Source organism: Phodopus roborovskii, unplaced genomic scaffold, assembly GCF_943737965.1.
Source record: "Phodopus roborovskii unplaced genomic scaffold, PHOROB, whole genome shotgun sequence".
Lineage (NCBI taxonomy): Eukaryota > Metazoa > Chordata > Mammalia > Rodentia > Cricetidae > Phodopus > Phodopus roborovskii.
In genome coordinates this window covers 1,664,194-1,688,814 of record NW_026126516.1, presented here as the reverse complement: position 1 = coordinate 1,688,814, position 24,621 = coordinate 1,664,194, and the positions used below count along the sequence as shown (strand labels likewise).

Below are 24,621 nucleotides of genomic sequence, written 5' to 3'. Positions count from 1 at the left end.
CAGCTTTCCGTGCCAGTCTGATCGTAGTCTCTCGGGTGACTGACATTTACAGTGTGTTTTGCAGTGACTCTGGACGTGGGAGCAGCCTCTTAGATAGAACCATCGCTGACAGACGACAGCTTAATACAATCACATTGCCAGACTTCAGCGATCCTGAGACAGGTGAGACTCAAAGGCCAGAGTGGGGACCAAAGAGCTGAAGGTGGGACCAGGCGCTGAGCTGGGTATTTGAGATTGTCAGGCCCCAGAGGCAGGGTGTGGGGAGAGTGTGGGAACAGGCCTCAGGCAAACAGCCGGACACCTAACTGTGGTGTACTTCTTCAGTCTCGTTTTCCGGTGTTGGTTTACAGTGAGGAAAATAATATTAGCCCAGATTGACTCTCCAGTCTGGTTCCCCGTGCTCCGGGACCTTCAACTTTGAAACTACAATTAGTTGCTTTCCATGTACACCAGGTTTCCTCTCCGCTCTGTCTGCTGTAGGCTGCTGCCCAGGTTGAAATCAGCCATCTGACTTCCAGTCAAATGCACACATAAACATACAGGCTTCCAGCAGAAGGACCTGTTGTGGGGGTGGCGGCAGCTTCTCGGCTGCTAATTCTACTGTCCCCACGTGGTGGCCCATAGCACTTAACTGCCTCTGAGCAAATGTTTCTACTTGGCTGGTAAAGACCCCTGGGGGTAGTGTGCTCCATGTTCATGTGCCCACAGCTCCCTGGGTGCAGGGAAGTAAGCACACCTCCCTCATTTTCATATCTGCAAACAGGCAGTTCCAGTAGCAATGCTGGGTCACCATGCACAATCTGGGGACTCCACAGACCCACAAAACATAATGAAATCCACTCGGTTTCAAGCCTTAGAGGTAGTTCTGGAACACCATTAGAACCAGCTTTTGCCACTTCTCCCCTACACACCCAACAAGGGACACTGCAAGCCTTAGTCTCTATGTGGCTCTCTTTTTTATGGGCTAACTTCACAGGAGCCTCAGGGTCTCTTTCCTGTCCCTGTGCCACATCCCAGCTCCTGACAACCTCTGGAAATTCCAACCTAGATAGGTGGAAGGGATTTGCTCTGGAGCCTGGTGCTCCAGCTTTTGCTGACTCATTCCTTCCAAGGCTCCCGACTCAACGTCTGCCTAAGAAGTTCCGTCCAAAGACCCTGGCCCTGTTTTAATGAATGTTAGACACGCGAAATGACACAAATTGTGGCTTGATAGAGTTGACCTGGCTAGCAGGTAGTTTACAGGCAGACAGGTATGACCACAGGCTAGCCTGTGGGCACAGACTCCAAGGCAAAGCCCTGCCTTGTAGATATCGTCATCCCAGAGGCCTTTTAAGGCCCTTATGGAAGGGAATGGTCAGACTGCCCACTCTAGGCAGAATGAGCTGAGGCTGGGACAAGGAGAGAGGGATGCCAGGGACCCCGACTGTGGCCACTGCGGAATTGAAGCTGATTCCAAAGAGCTGCTGTATCTGTCAGGGCTATCCTGCCCCCATTTTTATTTCATTTCAAGAGAAAACAGAACTTGTGATTCAAATTGCAAAAGTAACTTGACGTGTGCCATGGGGAAGCTTCTGTTTCCATGGTGCACCTCTGTCACCCACCCTCTTCCCGGCGGCAGCCTCTAGTAGCCATCCATGCCCCTTACAGGAGCAGTGGCTGCTGTGTACGCTCCGCAGTCCTGGTGTTCGTCACCTCCCAGCGCATCCCTAGACACTGCCCTCATTCTGTTTCAGAGCTCTGAAGTATTCCATGACCCCTCTTCTTACATTCTGCGTTCTCACCCAGCCAGCACTATGGCAGGCATTTTCTTCCTTTGCCGAAGTTTTTGGCTCATGTGTTGCTGGCGGGGCCAGCTAATTTTGAACATCCACTGCAGCCTTGCTCGGTCAGTAAAGATGAGCTACAGAAAAGAGAAAACGGGAAGGTCAGCACAGCTTTAGTCTAGCTGGGGTGGCTCTAAGATCACATTGTGTCTGGGAGAACCAAGCTGACAGGGGGCAGTGTGTTTTCAGTCCATGCCATGCCCAACGCCTGTTTTCCTAAATCCCAGGGCATCTGACACCAGCACAGTCACACAACGCTGACATCAGAAAGAGGCCATGGCTAAAGCAGTAGCCACTTCCCGTTGTCTTGATCCTGCCACTCTGGGGCCCAGAGCAGAAGCCCCCATTGCACACAAACTCCCTTGAGAAGTTGTAGATGATCTTGGTCTGCATTTTGTTTTTTTCTAGAATGTACCAGACTAGAGATACTAATATAATGAATTCCAAATGTATAACTAGGTTGTACATTGTGTGTGTATATAAATATATATATGAACGATAAGAACTTTTATAAGTATAAATCACAAGCCCTGATTATACATTCCTGGACATCACACAGAGTGGATTCAGTGCTCTTGATCCCAGAAGTGGTTGGCTGGCAGAAATCTGCTTTTGCAGCTCTGCAGTCATCCATGAGCAGATCTCTGGAAGAGCATAATGGGTATTGGCATACATAAGCTTTGGCCCAGACACGTCCACCCCAGCTAGCAGAGTGGAGTTACGTTTTACTAAGCAGACAGACAGGTACTATGAAAGCCCCAGTTACAGAACATTAAATCCCTTCTGCTGCCCCCTGACTTCGCTTCTCCCACCGACAGGCCCCAACCAGCAAAGGCGGACTCGGTGGAGTGACAGTTTTGAAACTCGAGTTGTTATGGCCTTTGAAATAGGGTGTGGAACTTATCTTTAATCCTTGGTAGATATCACCGGACATCTATCCAAAGCAAAATAGCTTTTAACCAGAAAGTCTGATGCCTTTTGTTTGGGAAGGTTTCTGGTTGCTGCTGTGGTGGTCTTTGTGGTACCCCATAGACCACCACCACCTTATACTACCCCACATACACCCTGCTGTCAGGCCTGAGAGCTGCAATACTAGCTTCCTTTCCAAAGGGCCAGCCATTGCACACAATAAGAGACCACCCGGAAAGCTTAAGCATTCCACTGTCACAAGACTGGGACCAGGACATGCCATTGCATTAAACCCACTGCACCTTGGGAAACTTGAGTTTTCAAGTGGACATTATATAAGTGCTTCTTAGAAAAAAACCAGTCTGTGGAAGGAAGGTCAAGAAGGGAAAAGAGCCATGCAGAAGGTCCTGCATGCTGTAGGTAAAGATGGCTCGTTTTTCAGCAGACTGCTCCGCTGAATCTGTGCCCAGGAAAATCAGAATTATTTTTACTCTGTGATCTTGCAGAGCAATTAAATAACCAGTGGAAAACAGATTTGTTTTATTCAAAAAGCACTTGTATCCTATTCAAGTAGAGGGGCGACTGTATTAAGTGACCTCATTTTCTTTGCAGCTTATGTGAGTATATTAAAAGCTAGTTTATTTTTTCTTTGTGTTGTTAAAGGATTTTTTTTTTTTTTTGCGCTTTCATTTGTTTTCTCTTTCACTTTTTAGTGTCAGACTCCTCCTCTTCCTCTCTCTCAAGAACCGAATCTCCTCTCCACCTGTTTGTGTCTTCTCCTCTTCATTCTCATCCCAAACCTGACATCTTTGTGTGGCCCCCTGCTGCTCATTCATTCAGTGACCCAGGTCCCCACCGGGAACCTTCACTCTGTAAACATGGTTTTTTCCTTTCTTCTTAGCCGCCCTTCATTTGCCTGGTGTGTTGTTTCCTGATAACCTTCCAACTGATAAGCTGGCTCGGAAACCCCAGCAAATGTGTCAGGGAAGGATCTTGCTTATGTGAAAATCCCAAACTGTTGGGGACAGACGGAAAGCTAAGGCTGCAGACAGTGACCACATTCTAACCTCCCCTGCAAAGTGGAGCGCTTGGCATCCCCAACGAAACAAGGGAAGCTCTTCCAGAGTGTTCCTTCTAGTTCCCGGGTCCTTCTGTGCTTTCCTGGAGCAGGCTTGAAAGCAAAGTCATGGCCTGTTCTACAAAGCAAGTTCTGGGCCCGCCAGGACTACTTAGTGAGACCCTGTCTCAAAATAAAAGAAAACCAGATAGACACCTCACCTGAGACATCTCTGCCCCTGTCAAACACATGCACTTACACATATGTGTGCAGACACACACACACACACACACACACACACACACAAGAAAAAAGCAAGCTATAATTTTTTTGCTAATAATTTAATCCTAAAAATGTCTACATTTCAATTTAGAAGTTAATTAATTCCAACTGCATATAACAATGAAAGTCATAATCGAAAGATGACATTTGCCTGCCTGTCAACATGGAATAGAAAGCTTTGAGAGCTCCACTTCCGGAACCTTCCCCTCTGAGGCCAGTGCCTGTGGCCCCAAAGCACATTTGAAACATGGTGTTGGGAAGAAGAAAGGTGAGGGTTTCTGTTATGAAAGTGTGTAGTGACTGAACAGCATCTTTGCCTAATCTCCTTTTAAATAATATAGAAATTTTGAAAGTCTACTTTAGGAAGTTTCGGGACATGTCAGTTAAAAAAAATTCATATTAAAATGAAATGCACTGGTTGGTGAAACCCTTAAAGGGATCTAAATATGGTGCTCACCAGGGGAGCCCGTCCTTACTTTCCTTCAGTCATTTATTTACTGTTCATTTCCCTGCCAGCATGCCGGCAGATCTAATCTGTGCCTGTGATTTATAAGGCTCATCTCTGTTCCAAATACTGTTACATGCTGAACAAAAGCCCATAACAGGGCTGCTGCCAGGAAGAGCCACTTTGTCTGGTGTTGCTTTATTGGCTGGTGCTGTTATGTAAGCCTCCATGCAGGTCAGGGACAAAGGGTCATCCAAAGTCACGTTCACAGCAGCGGTGACCCTTGACTTCACTCATCTGCATACTGCATATTCCCAGCTTTGCTCTCAGGGCAACCCCAATTCTATGAAGTGAAAAATAAAGGTGCTATTTATAAACTGTTTATGTTACCTTTTTATCCACCTCAGAGCAGCATTCTCTCTTAATACAGTGCCTAGGGGCAATTGCCAACTTTGATTTTTCAAAGGGGAAAAATGCTTTTTCTCTGGCATTGACTTTTGTTGAGGTGTTTTTTTTTTTTTTGTCTTGAAGTGCAGTCCTGTGGTTCTAGAATAATGTTATATGTTTCCACTGCCCATTGTTTACACAGCAAACCCACCAATTTCTGCACCCTGCCAATTTTTATCATCCTGGGAGCCCTGCATTTCTTCTGAAGTTCTGGCTCTTCCAGTAGCCCTTCAAATCAAACTAATTAGTGAATTGTTGGAGCACGGAGCACCCACTGGGCCTTCTGCTAAATGAGACATGTCCTGACTGGTGCTCTGTGGTTATTCTGAGTGAAGCCATGAGCCATTGTCCCATCCTCAGGGAGAGCCTGGCTGGTAACCAGCTGTTCCCAGGGATCTTTTCTTCCTTGTAGATGCTACTCGTTAGTTTAAGAAATAAAACCACGGATAAATAGTTTGTTGACCTAATTGTAAAGAACTCCCATCCTCTTTCCTAGCAATGAAAACCAGCCTAGCCCTGCACTTTGATGGACATGGGGTTAGAGTTAATGTGTGGGGAGATCCAAAACCTGCTGATTTCATTGTTTTCCCTTCCTTTTGGAATTTCCTGCTCTGGAAACAAACACATAGCATGAACTGGTCAGTTTCCATGCGCTGGGTGAGCATGTCAGTGTGGAGGGGGATGTCTGATTGGCCTTTCTTTACTTGAAAACAAAGTCATTGTTAGTGGAAAAATAAAACCTGATGCCAGCCAGCCAGACTTACAGTTGGAAGGTTATTAGAGCCTCCTTTGCTTTCTTAGCTTTAATTTTGAGTTTCCAACTGTTTTGTTTCTTGGTTTTAATTTTTGGTTTGCTCTGTTGTCCCAAGGCAACTCTCCAGAAGCACACTTTCATGGTTTTCCCTCCCTCTTTTCAGTTAGTAAGTAGCCTTCCGCTCTGGTAACCCTGCCAGGGTCTCCAGAGTCACGCCTCCCCCCACTGTTGAATGTGCTGTGGTTTTCAAGTGCTGGGGATGCCGGGATTGTGTGAGCATCTCACAGCCACCTGCTTGCCTGCCCTGCCACCCGAGGCACACTCCCTGAGACCCCAGGGCTAAACCTAGGGAGGCTGTGCTTCCTGAGGACTACAGAGGGTGGAGAAGTGCTTCTGCACAGTGTGGTGTGACTCCTCCAGGCTCTCCAGGCTCTCCGCGGGATCTGGAGAGATGGCTCAGCAGTTAAGCAAAGAGCCCTTCCTCCTCTTCCCGAGGACTGAGTATCACATCAGGTGGCTCACAGTGGCCTGGAACACAGCTCCACAGCCCTCTTCTGGCCTCAGTAGTCATGGAAACACATGGCATCCATGCTCACACACACACACACACACACACACACACACACCATCCAGAATAGGAAACAGGTGCATTTTGGTGTTTTCAATACATTAAAGCTCACCATAAAAAGTTTTTTTTTTTTTTTTTTTTTTTTTTTTTTTACCACCAGGCCCCTTTAACACCAAGCTTCTCTGAGAAAGTTTTTTTTTTTAAATCTGATTTTCCAAAAACTAAACTAGATTAAAACCTTCAACAGTTGCTTCACTTGAGACTTGTTACATTTATACAAAAGTCCTAAATAGTTTTCATAAAATACATCAAAATCTGAGGAGAGCCAGAGGAAGATTCCTCCTCTTCTGTAAAAATGTAAAAGTAATACTCTAATTACATGCACCTGTGTGATTTGGCAATGATTGACCCTGAGCTTGAGGCCCATCCACGTGCCTGGAGAGGAGACTCCCAAAGGAAGAGGCTCTCCAGATGGAACGTCTGGACGACACTGGGTGCGGTTGAGAGCCAGGGCTCCCTCCACACCGCCCCTCTCTGAACTCAAGACCCTGCTCTCAGGGACTCTGACATTTGCTATGGGAGAGAAAAGGATGTGAGGAGTTTCATTCCCCTCTCCAAACCTATAATAAAGTCAACAAGGATGGCTGGGGCTCTGGCCTCCAACTTCCCACCTACTGGTTTGGGAGTAAATCCCCTGGAGAGGAGAATAGACAGAAGAAGAGAGCTTAGACCCAAATCAGATAGGAAGAGAGCTGAAGATAGGAATGGCTTTTACTCTCCATCATATCCAAAAGTATCACTATTCCAACAATAGTGATGATTTTACTTCCCCAGACATTTATGAATATCACAATCTGAAAGTGAAAGTCAAATGGAATATTTTACCCTTTATTCCTCATCGATAAAGCAGATTTTTTGAAAAAACATATGTATGAAAACATTAATGATAACCCCCCACTATTTTGAGACATTTACCTGATAGATACAGTGTTTTTCAAGTGTAACCAACCTTTCTTTGGTATTTATATTTAGTCAATATTCATGTAACACAATTTTCCTTAATTAGTTCTGTGGCTGAATGGCATTATAAGGAATTGGCAAGTCAGTATAGAAGTGGGTGTCCAGACAGGGCAACACTAAGCCTGGCAGGTGCCCCCCCCATGGCGCTACAGTCCCGAGTAACCATGCCAGGCTCAGAACAGCCTCCCAGGGAGAGGGCACCTAGTAGCTGTGAGTGGATGTGCTGTGGGGTGGGTGAACCTCCAGGGGAACATGTGCCCACTGTAGTCCTCCAGAAGGTACTGTCTAACCAGAGCCACCCATAAGGAACACCTGACATCCTCCGGCATGCTTATGAATGGCTTCCCTTCATGCTTCTGTGCGACTGCTTGGCCCTCCAGCCTCGGCACAACTGCTTCAGCCATGCATGCCCCCGGGAAGTGACAGGGCCCTGTCCCTGCTTTTCCTCGGGAAAGAGCTTCTCCTTCGGGATAAGATGTTTTGTCTGTGTTAACTGTTAAAGTGGCTGTAAAACTGGTTCATTTGGAGCTGTGGGTGTGGCCATCCTAATCTGTCTTCACTCAGGGTAAAATGGAAGTTCTAAGAACAGTGGTCCCAGTTTGTTGAGGAACCCACTGGGAGGCAGTGTGGACTGTGGGGATCAGTGAGAGGCGGCACGAAGCTGCTGTGGCCCTGGCCTCGCTGTCACACTGATAGACGTGTCACAGAGAGGAGATGGTGATGCTCACAGACAGAGAAGATGTACAGTAACACGGCAGAGCCGTGGCCTCACAAAAGGCAGCCACACCAATCTTAACCCCTGGGGACTGTGGGGAGAGAACCAAGACTCGTATGTAAAGCAAGCGTGCAGGTAATGTGCCTGATTCGGTGGCTGACATAGGAGTGGCCTCTCTCATCTCTACTTCCTCCAAAATTCGGGAGCTGTGGTTAATCTCCTCCTGTGGAGGAGGCCACAGCCACCAGCAGGCTGCAGTGTCGGGCAGATGTGCTCCCAAGCCCTGTCTTAAGAGACAGTCTTTTTCTAATAAAATGAGAATTACTTCAGCAGGCTGACTAGCAGAATACTTAGTCATTCGGATTGCTGTTGAGAACTCGGGGTCTTTAGGGGAAAACAAAAACCAGACACGTGCCCTCTCTCTTTGGTTGTTTCAGGGCACAGCTTCCAGGTGGTGGGCAGAGCAGCTGATTGATATAGAACCCTGAATCTTTAGGAGACAGAAAAGATTCGAGGAAGGCAGGCATGGGCTGCAGGAGGGAGCAGGAGGCAGAATGTGGTGAGTGGGGCGTGGCCACCTCGCTCCTCCACTCTCGAATATTCACCACATGAAATAACCCAGTTACCCCTCCAGGGCCCCGGGAGCAAAGACCGCCCCCAAACCTGCCCAGTGTGTGTCCTGCATGTCGGCTGCTGTCCATTGCTCCCAGCTCTGGGATAAGCGCCGAGTCACTGGGTAGACAAGGTTTCATCTTCTCCGTGCTGAGAAGACATGAGAAGAGGAAGGAACTGCAGGGTTCTTCCAGCTACCACCGCTTGCCCCGCAGAGGGGACAGTCACAGAGGGGAGCCAGAAAAGAAATGTGCGCCCTTCATTCAGTGCCCCGTTTGTGAAAGCGCAGAGTGACCACAGCTGAGTAACCTCCTAATCTTACCTAACAAAATTGTTGCCTCTAGGGTCCCTCCGAATGGTGATCTCTGGTGGCTAAGAAGAGCTCATATGTAGTTGCCACATTGAAATCGTATGAAATCAACACTGGCATCTTTTCCCATAGGTGCCAAGGAGCTTGGCCAAGGCTGCAGCTGAAGAGCGATTGAAGCCAGCTGTTGCCACTACTTAAGGCAGGGTTTCTGGACTCTCCATGTGATAGGAAAGCTTGGGAGGAGTTCAGAGCCTGGGACTTTAGAGAGGTCTTTCCACCCTTGTTCCTGCTCTCCTCCATGCCGAGGTGGACTAGTCAGTTCTTAAGATGGCTCTTAGCCTTTTTATCGGGTGTCCCCGACAGCCTTTTTCAGGGCAGGAGGGAAACAAAATACATGGGCCAGGAAATTCAGTTGCCCAATTTCAGGGCATCTTATCCCTTTGACCATTTGAGTGGTTAGCTCACAAACCTTGGGCCAGCTTTTAGGGTATAGTCTGGCCTGCCTGCCTCCATCAGCTCCAGGTGAGCTGACCCTGCTTGCAGCGGCTTCTCCCAGCCGCCCTGTCCTAAGGGACCGGAAGCTTTATCTCCTCGGAAGGGCATGGCAACTGCAGCTCACAGCTGTGCTGCCTGGGTTACAGCAGTGATAAGCGCTTCTCAGGTTAGTGTGATAAATAAGAGATGCAGAGCGGCCTGGGCACGGTGCCTGGCTCATCTGTGGAACCTGATAATTTGGAAACATCTCTCCGGAGTCTTGGATTTCAAATTGGAAATAAGTCCTTTAGTCTTCCTTCCTTCCTTCCTTCCTTCCTTCCTTCCTTCCTTCCTTCCTTCCTTTGGATTCCTTTTCCAAGACCCTGGCTCCATTTTCCTCTGGGTCAGGCACAATGTACATTTGCTTTGGTAATGAAAGAGAACCCCTTAAAAACAGATGCCCAAGCACCAGAATTCTGACTGTGCCCACATAAGTCACAACCACATATATTGTCCCACTCACCATTTCAGTTCTACCCAACAGCAGCAGTGCTGCTGTTTTGCTGTTCAGTTAGCTGCTCCTCCAAATTCTAACCCCGTGGAAGATGTATCTATTACATCATTGCAAAGAACAGAAGATGCTAACTGTTGTGTACTTTGGCCTCAGAATTCTCTAGTATCTAGAGTTCATCACAGCAAGGCTGTCTGCCCATGTGACACATGTAACAAGGAACTGACTGGGATGAGGAAGAGATAGGTTCCTGATCACCCCTCCAGCCTCTCTGTTCAATGGTCTAACGGCATTAGAGGGGGAGCATCACTAAATGACATCACCCTTTAATTCTGTGCCTGAGGTTTCTGGAAGTGTGACAGACATACTGAAAAAGCCCACTGAAGCAGTGAAGGCTAGAGCCTTTCACCCATTCTCAGGAAGAACGGAGAACACCAGCACGTGTTGTCTGAATGTCGTAGACTCTGTGGCCATACCACTCTGAACACACAGTCTCATCTGAATTCCATAAAGAGATAGGTCTGTCCACATTGCTCTTTTATTTATGCTACAAACACTCACCCAGTACCTAGGATGGGCTGGGCATTGCTGTAATGACTTTGAAAGGCCTAAACCGAAGACACCTTGCTATCTTTTAGAACCACACAGTCAAGTACAGTACATCTACTTTGAAGCCTGTTCTCTGCCCAGTGATGATGACACTCTGTGTGGGAGCTCTGAGGACCCAAGGCATCCATCCCTTACTGCAGGGACAGTAGGGGGCTTGCTGCAGCCTTCCTGCAGGAGGCAACCCTTATGCCTGGATGTAGAGGTTGGGGTTAAAATCAGACAGTGTTTGCATCCTGGTTTTACCACCAGCTGGCTGTATGGCTTTGGATGGTGACATGACACATCATGTCTCAGTTCTGTAACTTACACAGGGCAAAATGCTATTCACACAGCCTAAAATGGAACATGTCCTATAAAACTGACACCACCGCTGCCATCATCACCATCAGCACCACTCTCGTCATCATCCCAGACCTTGATTCAGAGTGAAATTTATTGTCACACTAAACGCTAATTAACTCTGTCACATTAGAGATACTGTAAAGAAAAGTAATTTGGACAGGAGTTCAGTAAGAACTGTGCAGTTCCTTTGTTGAGCAAAATAGCTAATCCCAAAATCAACATTAGCTCCTTCAAAAGCCACAGGTTCTTTAGCAGGGGATCCATAGATTGTGGGACAGAGTCTGCATGGGTTTTCTATGGCCATTGTGCAGTATTACTTTTAAGTGAACACATTAAACATGTTTTCATTCCTAATGTGGCAATATCAGTAGACAAAGCCCAATAAATCTCTTTGGGGAGACTTCATAATTTTCTAACATCTAAAGGGGTTCTGAGGCCAAAATGTCTGAGAACCTTTTCCAGAGACCTCCAAACTGGTGAGAGACACTGTCTCAAAAAACAAGGTGGACAGCTCTAGGGGTGACAACCAATATTGTCCCCTGACTCTGAACACTTACATATGTGCATATGCACCAATACACACACACACACACACACACACACACACACACACACACGGTTACAACAAAATGCAAGCAAAAATATCTGTAGCAGCTGAAGTATTTTTATATTTATATTAAAAATAATAGGTCTAGACATAGTTTGTCTCAAGCAAGGTAGATTTATAGCTAGGCTTCATGGGTTTCCCCATGAAGTATTATCATGCCATCAGTTTCCTTATTCTTGGGCAGCAGCTTTCTCTGAAGAACCCCAAAGGCTCTCCTGGAGCTGCTGTCCTCTCCAGAGCCCTCCAAAGCCTGTGTGCCTGGGTTTTATACCTGGAAGGTAGGATGACTTTCCTTCCATAGACTTTGGATTCGGCCCACCAAATCCCCACCAGAAATCTGAGCGTACTTAGAAGAATCCATCTTTCTACCTTGGTGAAGCAGTTAAACAATATGGATGGCCAGTTGTTACTGCAACACCTCCTTTTTGTTTTTTTTGTTTTTTTTTTTTTGTTTTGTTTTGTTTTGTTTTGTTTGTGTTTTTGGTTTTTTTTTTTTTTTTTTTTTTGAGACAATCTTACTATCTAGCCCAGGCTAGACTTAAACTCACAATTCTATCTCAGCTTCTTGAGTGCTGGGATTAGAGGCATGAAACACTATCCCCAGTTTACCAAGCCTCTTAAAATAAGTAACCCATGAATAATAATAGTAGTAGTAATACTAATACTACTAATAATAATGTAATAGCACATCCCAAAGTCCAACTGAGATATTTCTATGTTCACAATTTTGTATTACCCAATATATAGTGAACATAATTTATTTGCATAGTGAGTGTTTATCTTTACATGTTTTTCACTGTTGTAAATTTCATGAGTTGATAGCTGTTCCCACTAACAATGTTGCAGTGTCTGTCTCCATGCTGAACTTCCTGGTAATATTAAATTAGGAATGTTGTAGGTGAATACACACGCACACACACACACCAGTAGTTACAAAATGAAATAAGAGAACCTTCCTCTCAATTCTGAACCATGTTGGGAAACAGTGGGGAGCAAAGTCCTGGTTAAGGATGTGGGCTCTAGTCATGAGGCCCCCATTCCATTTTTGGTTCATGCACCACACCTATGCCTTTGCCTGGCACATATGCCCAGTGGCCTTTCAAGAAATCAGGTTTTAGAAAGTAGGCGTGTGTTTAAAGCTCAAGCATCCAGGCCATCCTCCTGTGCCAGTGTCAGCCTTGAAGACGGGCAACTGCTGTGGACAAAGCAGGCTTGTACTTTCTCCAGGGTTCAGTCAAGTCTCCATCCCTTGAAGGGCAGGATGCACTAATTAATAGGAAGTTGGATTGTCTTGAGAATGGCCAGCCATCTACTCTAGATACTACGCCAGGAAATAAGCATGGCCTTCCTCTGCTGCCACCCATACCGTCCCTTGTTTTAGGCCCTAACAACAGGGTGCTTTGTAACATCCTCTTGTAGTCCATCACTGATGCTGCTTGTTAACCTGGAGTCCATGTTGTGTGTCGAGCTGCGCTCCCTTCCTGGCCCAGCACTCACATCATGCCAGGCTGACTCCTGGAGAGTGCTTAGCACAGCATGTGCCCTGTGTGTTGACTAAAGGATGGGCTGAAACTAAGGTCCTGGGCCATCGTGGTCGGCCCCCATTTCTTTAAGGACAATAGCTGGCATCCTGGGGAAGGGGTGTGTGTATGTTCTCGTGTTCGTGTTCGGGAAGGGGTTGTTGGTTAGGTATGCGGTTGGTGGCCCGCTCTTTAACTCCTAACACTGTCTTGAAACCTCCGCAGGCTCTGTCCATGCCACATCAGTAGCAGCCTCGAGAGTGGAGCAAGCACTGTCAGAAGTGGCCTCATCTCTGCAGAGCAGTGCTCCCAAGCAGGGCCCATTGCATCCCTGGATGACGCTGGCACAGATCTGGCTCCATGCAGGTACCGCTCCTACTTAACCCTTGGCCCCATGGGCCTCTTCATCTCCCCATCCTTTCCCACGGCCTGCTGCTGATCCTGAGGCTGCTGGCTTCTGCAGGCACCTGTTCTACTGTTTAGCCCAGAACCCCTCAGCCTTCGGGAGAACTCAAACCTTTTGTGACCAATCACCAAACCCATTCTGCATCTGTACAGGGACCGTGAGCTGACCTGCATCCCCTCATCCCTCCACATTGACCCAGAATAGGCATTTGATGGAAAACTGGACTGAGGACCCCTGAGGAATTTGCAGGGTGGGGAGTTGTTGGGGGTTGTTGTACTGTAGAGGGGGCAGTGTTGCGCTGCATGCTGTCTCTGTAGGCGACAGAGTAAATTTCACCTGTGCTGTTTCCCAGCTGGGCAGAATCCAGCTCTGCCTTACCTCTCAGGCTCAGCTTACTCATCTGCATGGGTAGGGTTAGAATAGCACCTATCTCAGGGTTAGGGAACACAATGCTGGGCACACGCCACCGTTCGGTCTCCAGGCAATGCGATAGGCAGCATTGGTGACACAAATGCCTTTATCACAGCCAGGGCAGGGCAATGTGTTTGTGCCTGTCCCTCCAAAGGCATGCCTGGTAACCTGCAGAGGGAGAAACAGTAGCAGCAGCCCTGAGGAGTATGGTCCCTGGGCCCTCGTTTCACGTGGCAGTAGCTGGCTGCACAAGGCTGCCCACAGCTGCAAATCCTAGAGTTAAGTATAGCACGTGAAGTTTGAGCAACCCCATCTTACCTGGCGAGCTCCCAAGAAAGTGATGGCTGTTAGTGTCTGTGCATATTTCTCTTTCCCTTGAGTTTTACCACGACATCGGCATGACCCTGATAGACCCTTCTCAGACTCATCACCACCAGGGAACATGCTCAGAGCCCACAAGTTGTCCGTCTATTCATGCCGTCTTCTCTGAGCCAGTTGTGTGATGTCCTGCCTTGTGTGTCCCCATTAGCAGATAACGAGCGTGAAGGCACAGCTGATCTGGCTTGCCAGCCATAGAAGCAGCCCATCTGCAGTGTCTGTCAGCATCCTTAACTGACCCATAATAACTGCTGTAAATTAACAAATTATATTCTTCTGAGTACAAAAGGAGGCTGATTCATACGTGTGTGTGATCGTTCCGTCTCCTCTGCCCATTTCCCAAAGAGGTCAAGACAGGCTGCCTCTGAGCGTCAGGGCCCAGCAGGAAGGCCATCCCTAGCTTTCTCCAGAACAGCCCAGTCCCTGCACAAGAGTCTGGTACTGTCTTGCTCAGTCACCTGTGTGGACGGTAACCTCAGAGGATAGAGTGAGACAGTGTTGTCTAATTACCAATTAGGAAAGCCTGGCTGGACATATAGGGCTAGCATCGGTCAGAGCTCTTTCCCATTGGACTTGAAGTCTAGTTTTTGAAGAGCACCTAGTCAGGCTTGCATGGGAAGCTGTTTGCCCACTGAACCATCTCACCAGGCCCTTCTTAGAACACTTAAAACTGGATACCTCAAAATGCCAGAAAGTTTGGCCTAGAGGATATTGACATCCCATCACACCCCACATCATCCCCACCAGCACTCAGTTGCCCCGGGCTGTTGCCCCTGTTTGCATGGCCCTCCATGACTCCTGGGAAGCACAATTTACAGCTGTTACTAGAATAGTGAAGAACTCGATGACAAAGACTGCATTCAGAGCAACTTTTCAGTTTTGTTGCTGTGGCCTGGAATAATGGCCTTGTTACTAGTTACTGGGTGTGGCTACTGGGATGGGACTATGGAAAGCAGATGCTAATCTTGCCTCCCAGCCTCTGGGCAGATGCTTATGTGTCTATGCAGTGAGCAGAGTATGTCATGTGGGTGGATAAAGATGAGGAGAGACTCAGCATTTGTGCACTGCCGACTCCTTCCCTGTCTTTATAACCCTTAAGAAATGACAGAAGAGAATGGACGGCTCCTCCTGAACTATGAGGTTCACCCTGCGTGGCTTGTGCCTGACTGCTCTGAGAAGTACAATAAGTCACCTCCCTTTTGACAGTTCATGGAGACCAGGTGGCATCTGTTGTCAGCTCTAACAACCCCAGATCCTTCTTCAGGGTCTAGAGAGCCAATCAGGGCCTGACTTCCGAAGCTGTGCTGTTTCTGTGGCGTTTGCAAGCCTGTTCTTACCTGCTTGGTTTTCCCAGTGAACTGAGAGTAGTAAATCTTGGGACTGGAGACTGTGATGGATGTGGTCCTGCATTTGAGTCTCTCGGGAAAGACAATACCGGGTTCCAGCCATCGGTATCGGGATTTCTGGGCTGTATTTCTGATAGCAAGGAAACGTGAGCATGACTTATGAGCCTCCGGGAACAGACCAGCTGAGGCACAGAATGAGGGATGCTTGATTATAGAGGGCCCTTCTCTTCCTGGGTGGTAGACATCCCCACCCCTAACCACCTCCTTGTTCATCTTGGGAGCCCTGACCCAGGGCTTCACTAGGACCCTGGTAAGGGTGGTGGGCTTCGCTAGGACCCTGGTCAGGGCGGCAGGCTTCACTAGGACCCGTGACCCAGGGTGGCGGGCTACACTAGGACCCTGGTCAGGGTGGCAGGCTTCACTAGGACCCTGGTCATGGTGGTGGGCTTCACTAGGACCCCTGACCCAGGGCGGCGGGCTTCACTAGGACCCCTGATAGCCAGCACAGCCTGGGCTGCGCATGTTTGTTCTTTTGCTGTTTATATTTATGTAAGTAATTTCAGGTAACACACTTGCATGGTGCACACTGAACAGGTGGGAAACATGCAAAGTGGGAAGGTTCCTCTTCCCACCTATGTCTCAGTCACCTGCTGCAGACACTGGTGCTAGTTCTGGAACCTTCCGGAAGTTTACCAGTCTGTCCTTTGCCCCTGTTGTCCTCTCCCCCATCCTCTTCTAGTGTCTAAGAGATCACTGTACATCAGACAGGGCAGCGCTGACTTACACATCTCACAGCTACGCGGTATATAATTCCACGGTAGGAAGCATCATGGTATCAGCAGTACACTGTGGATTAGCGTCTTCATCGTGTCTTGCAATTTGCCATTAGAGACAGCATTTCAGTGAGAATCCTGATATGCGTTGTTCTGTGTCTCTGAGGTTAGCACCAGAGAGTGAATCTGATAGGTCAAATGGTGTACACTCTTAAATTTGGATGAATGTAGTCATGTGACCTCCCACAGAGCTGTTCCAATTTCTATTCCAGTCAACAGCATGTGACTGTTTTGTCTTACCTCCTTGCCAATACCAAGCATTCTCAAAACCCCGAATCTTTGCCAGTGGATGCATGAAAGGTGGTGTTTTCAGGGTCTGCTCGAGGCTTTTGCACACTTTATCTTCTTAACATCAAGCATCTCCTTTTCACTCATAAGCCACTTATTATTGTTGAAATGTGTGTGTGTGTGTGTGTGCCTGTGTGTGTGTGTGTGTGTGCGTGTGCCTGTGTGTGCTTGATTGGGTGTGTGTGTGTGTGGCCCATGTGTGAGTGCACATGGAAGCTAGAGGACAACCTTGGCTATCATTCCACATATAGATAGTATCAACCTGTTGTTTCTCTGTCTGTCTGTCTGTCTGTCTGTCTGTCTGTCTGTCTGTCTGTCTGTGTGATGCAGGCTCCCTCATTGAGTTAAGCTAACCGGTTGGCCAGGGAATTCCAGGAATCTCCCTTTCTCTGCCTCCCAGTACTGGGATGCTACCAGCATGCTACCATGAAACAGTCTGCCTGTTTCATGGGAGCTCTGAGGATTAAACTCGGGTACTCAGTCTTCGTAAGACAAACGCTTTGCAGACTGAGCCACCTCCCCATCCTTCTGTGTTCTTGTTTTTGCCCCCCACCCCCGGGGATTACACTTAATCATCTTTTCTTACAGCGTGTAAACGTCCCATGATACTCAGAAAGCAGCTCCCCAGCTTTTACTTTTTTCGTAAAAGTGTCAAGAATCTTATGGCATTGTTTGTATTCAGTCTCCCACAGAGAAGGGCAGGAAGGAGGCACCCCCTGCCTTGCAGCTGTGAGCATGGCACAGTCTGCCCAGGGCAGAAGCCTGGTGAGCTGGTGTACAGTGGTGACACCTCAGCCCAGACCTCTGGAGCTGAGTGAGCCCTTGTCTCCCACACTCAGCAGGCCTCACTCCGTGGAAAGTCAGACAGCTCCAGGAATTTAGAGCCCAGCCAGACCCCTTCCTAGCCAGGCAGCTTCTGGGTACCCACAGTGAGATGGCAGCTAAAAATGCTTTTGCGGTAGGTGGTTAATTTCTGCTTGTTACTTACTAATAATTATAGCTCTCACTTTGGCACCTCTCACAGCCGAAACCAGCGGCTATTCTTAGATGTGCAAGATCAGATTTTCTGATTTCTGCTGGGAATTTGAAGCTGTGATACTGTCACAATTTCCTGACCCTGACCCCCATCTCTCAGCCACCATGAGATTGCATCAGCAGAATCTGGAGACAACCGTGGCTTGTCCACCATGAGGAGATGAAGTAGGGTGTCTTGGACACAGTACTGGGGACCAGCCCTGGCCCGTCAGCCTCTTCTCCGTCTTTGGGGGTTTGGTTAATAGTCTTTACCTTCTTTATAGCTGGCACTTACCAAGTACAACGTGTGGTTCAGGTACTGTGCCAAGAGCTCTGTGTTGTGACTTGCTCAGTTCCCGTCATGACTGAGGCCGAGCTGCCGGTTCACTCGCCTCAGGTTGCAAGGCTCACATGTCAGGAGGCCTAAATTCAGAACCTGTGCGGCCCACAGCCCTGCCCAGACCTGCGGGTGTTCCGTATAGCTCTGTCAAGTGTCTGGCTGTGTGCCAGGCTCTGCAGCGCAGCGGTCATAGGGACAGACACTCAGTCCCTGCCTTCCTAGGGTCTGCAGGTGCAGAACAACGGTTGCAGAAGCCAGTGGTTTCCATGTGCCAAGTGCCAGGAACGAACTGTTCAACTCCTGTGACCCTGGGAACGGAGCAAGAGGCAGGGAGCAATAGAGCAGGCCTGCACATGGGGCAGGCCAGACGCTTGCTTAGCTCCGGTCAGGAGCAATGGGAAGAGGTGCAGTGCCACCCTGGCCCGCACAGCTTCAGAGTCCTGCATGCAGCATGCAACTTAAGGACAGTGCATTTATGGGACCCAAGGGGAGGCAGCGAGGCCTGTGGCCAGAGTCAGCTCAGGCACATAGGCTGTTCCCAGGAGCCACATTAGATCTGTGAGCTCCAGCCTGGAAGCCCTGAAAAGCTAGAAGGTCCCTCTTCAAGTAAGTGTGGGACAGGCAGAAGGCAGCAAAGAAGCGGAGTTCAGAGTGTGTGTTTGCTACTTATCTCACCACTGAGACGGTAACTGACAAGAAAATGCAGGCCTGTCTGGACTGTGAAGTTGTGTCAAAAACAACCTGGTGATTTAGTGGGACTCTAAAATAAAAAGAGTAAGGTAAGGATCGCTGGTGTAGCTCCGTGATAGAGTATTTACAGGATCGGTCCCCAGCACACTTGTAACTCTGACTCCCCCTCATGCTAGCAGTGGGACACAGGGCAGTTGTTTCTCGTCCTACTGAGCACATGAGGAAGCTGGCACCACTGGACTAGATCACACAGTGACATGCTCTGCATGCTACAAACACATATGAATGTCTGTGTGTGAGAGGGAGGGCTGTGCCTGTGTGTGCTGCATATATGCTTGTGTGTGTTGGTATGTGGAGGCTGGAAGAGGCTGCTAGGTGTCTTCTCTGTAGCTGTCTACTTTGCTTTCTTGACAGGGTCTCGTGAGACCTGAAGCCCACCCTTGTTAGTTAGGCTGGCCAGCCAGCAAGCCCCAGTGGTCGTCTTGTCTCTAACCCACCCGAGAGTGGGGCTGTGGACGTGCACAATCATACCTGGCTTTTTACATGGGCCCTGAGGATCTGAACCCAGGTCCTTGTACAGCAAGCTCACCCTCTCCCCAGGCCAGGAAGAGCTCTTCTGAAGGAGGCTGTGTGGGACACTAAAGACGAATTATCCAGGGACTCTTCAGGGAGGGGCCGAGACAAGATCAGTGCTAGTGGAGTGTTGGGCTGCAAACCATCTGCCAGGGATGCAGATTGGATGACGGGAAGTGTAGGCCGTGAGAGTGCAGCATCCTTGCCAAAAGAATCCCTGTGCATGAGCACAGGGGAGCTGGGGAGGCTCGTGGGATGGGAAAGATCGGGGTGTGCAAAATGGCTGGCATGGATGTTGATGACAATTTAGATAACCCAGTAAAGAACTTCAGCATCCTAAAGACAGGAGCTGTGTGGAGGTACAGAATTTTTCAGACAGTCAGAGTTAGGTGGGGGGGGGGGGGCTCAGACCCAGCACAGGGTGCAGAGTGGGTGGGTGCAGAGAACATAGCTTGTCAGTGTGGTGGCAGGAAGAGGCTCTGCCTTGCAGCCTTCTGGCTCCTCATATTGATGAGTCAAGGTCTCCAAACAAGTGATTCCACAAGAGAAAGTCCCTGAGTCAGAACAGCTGGGCCGTGGCCGAGAAAGGGTGAAGTGTCTTGCCGGTGGGGTGAGGAGCGTGTCTCACTCACCCACTGAACCCCAGGAAAGGAATCGCTCCTGACAGACTGGCACGGCCAGGCAGACTCCGAGACAAATGGAAGCTGTGTGGCTGAGGCCCTGGCATAGACAGTTACTTGGCTCGGTCATCAAGGAGGGCCGGGCCTGGGCTGTGCTCAGCTTGGGGACCGCAGGGCCCATCATTGGGGTCTGTCTGCCCCAGAAATGCACAGGGTGAGGCAATTACAGCAGAGCCCCTTCCTCCAGTCACTGCTGGTCCCTCCGCACAGAGCAAACATTGGTGAAACCAGGGCTGAGGAAGATGGGGCTTCCTGGGCCCCGAGGGCTTGAAAGGGTGACAGGAAACCCGCTTGAAATTTGTATGACAGAGAAAGTTCTAGGGAACACAGCAGACATGTGCTCAGCACATTTTGTACTCCACACCTCTGTGTGCATCCTGCTAACACATCCCTGCCCTCTATGGTACCCTCTCCAGGGAGTCTGGGGTACAAGAAAGTTTGGAGGGATCAGACAGTCTACAGACAACAGTCTGCCTGTTGACTTGTCCCAAGTGACAAGGAATAGCCAGTGTTGTATTCTCATCGAGTGCTGCCTGCCACACACCAGTGGCTTGAAAGATATATCTGCCAGCGCCTAATCCAAGTTCAGTTCTCAGGGACATCTCTAACAGACTGCTCCTTTGAGTTTCATAAAGAAGACCCCTTCTGGATGGACCACGTCCCAGAAAGCCCTTTGGTCATGCTTTTAGTCTCGGAAGAGCAAGCTCAGGAGGGCAGAGCCACTGCTCCGGGGGGCTGTGTGCTTCTGGTCCCCTTGTTCTTGTGTTCATTTCAGCCCTTTCTCCATGAGGAGCAGAGCCGAGGGCAGCTTCTGTCCTAATGCTGATGACCATTAAGTGGGCCCTGGATGACTGTCCTCAGAGACTGGGGCAGACGTCATTGTTGTCAGTTTGGTAGTGACATATGTCTGCCCTTCAAGGACCAAAGCACAGTGACCCGGGCACAAGTGGACACGAAAGACTGCTGGCCTGTAGGGCAGGGGACAGCTGGCTCTGGGCCCTGCCAGAATACCAGCCGCCACAGGGTCTGTGAGGGCAGTGGTCCAGGACAGCATCTGTTCTCTGCTCTTCCCCCACAGCTGAGGTCTACATTGGTATTGGAAAGCCTGCCGAAGCCACAGCCTGCACCCAAGAAGCTGCCAACCTCTTCCCGATGTCGCACAATGTGCTATACACGCGAGGCCAGGTGGCCGAGCTGCGAGGGAACTTCGATGAGGCCCGGCGGTGGTATGAAGAAGCCTTATCCATCAGCCCCACCCATGTGAAGAGCATGCAGCGACTGGTGAGTCTGAGGCCAAGGCCAGGCGTCCCATTTTCTGGATTGGGGCTCTCCTTGGAAGCGGCAGGTAGCCTACAACCCTCATTTCCACTGGTTCTCAAGGCCAGATACGGTTAGCCTGTTGAAATACAACATGACACAAAGCCAGGCAGTTCCTGTGATACCTTGGGAGGTGACAGTAACCAGCCACAACTGTCTCACCTTTGGTCATACTAGATGCAATGGGCAATTGGGTCAGCAATGCAAATCGTCCTGTGGCAAGGACGATCTTAAGTGTTGGCCGCCGCCATTGCTGTCTGGGCCTCTGTACCACTTGCAGCAGTCACCTAAAGGGAATATCCATACCAGAGACTTCAAAGGTCACTTACACTGAGGGAACTGGAGGCTCCAGCTTGTTTCCAGGGAACTGGCCAGTAGGGAGCATCCCGTTACAGGAGAGGAGGGACACCCATGTTGCATAAAGGAGAGATGTTTGGCCAGTGTCCACCCTATATATACCTGTGGCAATTTCAGAAATACATATACCCTTCCTTGAGATGCCCAAGACAGAAGAGGAGCACGTTGCCCTGCTGTCCTCCACCCCTGGGGCATCTTTGAGAGGCCTTAGAGTAGACCGCTTGCCGTCTTGGTGTCATACCAGAAGGTTGTGGCCATCAAGGATATATATGCGGTGCCCTCCCCAACAGAGCATCCGGTCTGCATCTCCTTCCTGTGGAATTCTGACTGAACACGGAAGTCTGGTTGTGTTCTGAGCTGGTGGAAGGTCACAAGGCCTCCTCTGTGCCAGGCTCGGGTTCTGAGCTCACTTGGTTCTAAGCAGAGGGTGTGCCTCATGTCATAACTCACAGGAGAGAGGACAGCCTTGCAGGAAAGGTGAGACGGGTATCTTTCACATCTTTGGCCCTGGGGAGCTCATGGCCATCATCAGACAAACACGTGTGAGATGGGATCACAGGACACAGAATCCAGCCGGGAACAGAGATCAGGTCCTAGGGGTGGTGCCTCACTCTCTTTGACCCCAAGAAGGATCCAGAAGCTCCCTGTGCCTCCATGTCCTTTTGTCAAGAAGTCCTGTTAGACTGGCTGTGTCCAGGACTGAGAGGGTGTGGTTCCGGAACTACTCCATGAATGTGCTCAGAAGGGTCCCAAAGCCTTCATTGTCCTGCCGTTTCTCATCAGTTCTGTAGGGTAGAGGACTAAGCTAGAAGAATTCCTGTATGAGGGGAGCATATGCCTGAGGGTTAGTTCTGACCCTGAAGCTGGAACTTGGGCATTTCTGTGATCTGGGCTGCTGTTTACCCTGGTGGGCTGTGTGAGAACTAAACAAAATGACAAGCCCAGCAGAGTTCCTGTGCCTGGTAGGTGTTCATTAAACAGAAAACCAGCGGCCACCGTTTTCCGTTTCAAAACTGAATCCAGGCTTGTAATGACTGCAGCCACTCACTTTTCCCCAGATTCCTTTTATTGGAGCTCTAACCCGATCCAGCTTTATAAATAATTTCACATATTCACCAGACATTAGTCTGTTTGATTAAAGATATTACCTGGTTTTTAGTTTTTGTCTGGATGTTGAAAGAAATGTTTTAAGCGCTTTTCAGGTCTCCCAGCTTTTGTTAGATTGTTGCAGAAGAATTAAAGACAAAGTGCCCAGTCCTTATTAAAAACAAGTAGCTGCTCCACCCTCGGGGTCTGTGAATTATTCAGAGGAGTGTTTCTAGTTCATCCCCAGGGGAAACACTTGAGACAAAAGATCAATAGGAAAGTCACCCCCAGAGAGGTTTCTGTTTTCCCTAGAGCACTTCAGCCCCCTGCTCCTGACAAGTGGTTTCCCTTCTGAGAGGCCAGCAGGTGGCCAGCACAGGGGATGTGAGACAGGCCTCTGATCCTCCCCAGGACTGGAGACACCCTCCACCTTGGTGGTCTTAGCAATGGGGACTTGTAGTACTCACAGGCCTTTTTCTGTATATCCCACAAGGCTTGTGTACCCTAACATCTTCAGAAACCACCCAGATTGAAGGCAGACTGCGAGCAGCCAGCTTGCATATTTGGGGCAGTACAGCTGTCTCCTGCTAGGCAGCTTTGCACAGTGCCTGTGCTCAGGGTCTCCCAAAGAGCTTGCAGGGCTCCTCCCCGGGCCTGGGTTTGCCCCTTGCTCTGCCACAGCCGAGGGCAGATCTTCCTTCCAGCATGCTGCGTCTTCTAGAGCCTGCAGAGAATCCTTGAAATCCATGGGTTCTTCAGCCCCGAAACATCAAGACCTTGCTCCATGCTTAAAGCAAGGCAGTTTTTCAGTGTGTTAGAGATGGAGAAGTTGGCTCACAGTTTATTGCAAGGCCAGGGCTGGGGTTCTGAACAGGCCTGGGCGAGATTCCCAGTGCTGCTGTTACTCATTGCCTTTGGGGCTTTGAGGCAGATACTCCTCTCTTTGTGCCTCAGTTTCTTCATCTACATAACTAGGGAAAACCTTAGCACCACTTGCTCTTAAAGACAACCACACAAGAGAGCCCAAACCCTTTTGTGGGCTCACAGAGATCTTCAGCATCACAGGAACCAGGCTACTCTGTGAGCCCCTGAGCTCCTTGAAAGCAGAAGTGTGGGGAGGAGGTGAGGCTCCAGGTTTTTGGGGCAACAAGAGGCAGAGACAATGGTGAGCACTGAGTTTCCTGGTACCCGAGAGAGAGTGAGAGCAGCCAGGAGGCCAGGTCACACCACCCCGAGCCACACCAGAGCCCCAAAGACCAGAAGGAACAAGTGGACGAATATGGACTAAAAACCATCATAAAATGAACTGAGAGGGCCCCGGGATAAGGAACCACAGGACGCAGACCATGGTCACAGAGTAATCCCAAGGACAAAAAGTTTGTCCGTGGCAGCCCCAGTGCTCATAAAGAAAAACAGAACAGCTGAAAGGGTGGTTGGACCCAGGAGTTGTCCAGCAGGCAGGATGCCATTTTGTCTAACCCAGGTGGAGACTGGCAGCTGGTAGAGGCCGCAGAGAACTGCGGGCCACAGACAGGAGCCTGGGCTTGCGCTCAGAGTGACACCTCCCTAACTTCTGGGGATGTGAGTGGCAGAAGGCCACATTATGCAGAATGCAAATGTGTTTGCATTGTTCAAAAGCAAAGACAGGGCACGTCTCGTTGATAAAAGGAAGTGGGTAAATGTAAATTAAACCCAAGGGAAATGGATAACTTCCTAACAGTTACAGCCTCCGTCTATGTGTTTTACTTCACATATGGTGTAAAGGAAGAAAAAAACCAAGGCATTATCTGGTAGTCATTAGCCCAGGCCAGGAGACAGGGGCTGGGTGTGGACCGGTATTAAGCAAACAATAAGTTCAAGAGATAAGGAATTGTAAAGCTGTGGAGGGATTCTCAGA

General features: G+C 49.1%; 1 protein-coding gene across 7 annotated transcripts in view; it reads left to right on the top strand.

Annotated features, from left to right (window-relative positions):
- The window catches only part of Ttc7b (tetratricopeptide repeat domain 7B), a 204,206-nt gene that overhangs the window by 159,643 nt on the left and 19,942 nt on the right, over nucleotides 1–24,621 (top strand). For 3 of the 7 annotated variants that reach the window (XM_051196459.1, XM_051196460.1, XM_051196466.1), the window contains 5 exons: nucleotides 65–162; nucleotides 3,446–3,604; nucleotides 5,833–5,883; nucleotides 13,231–13,371; nucleotides 21,043–21,245. In XM_051196459.1, the coding sequence (XP_051052416.1) occupies nucleotides 65–162; nucleotides 3,446–3,604; nucleotides 5,833–5,883; nucleotides 13,231–13,371; nucleotides 21,043–21,245 (652 nt within the window). The remainder of the gene's footprint in view (nucleotides 1–64; nucleotides 163–3,445; nucleotides 3,605–5,832; nucleotides 5,884–13,230; nucleotides 13,372–21,042; nucleotides 21,246–24,621) is intronic. The other 4 variants (XM_051196461.1, XM_051196462.1, XM_051196464.1 and 1 more) reach the window with 2 other exon arrangements.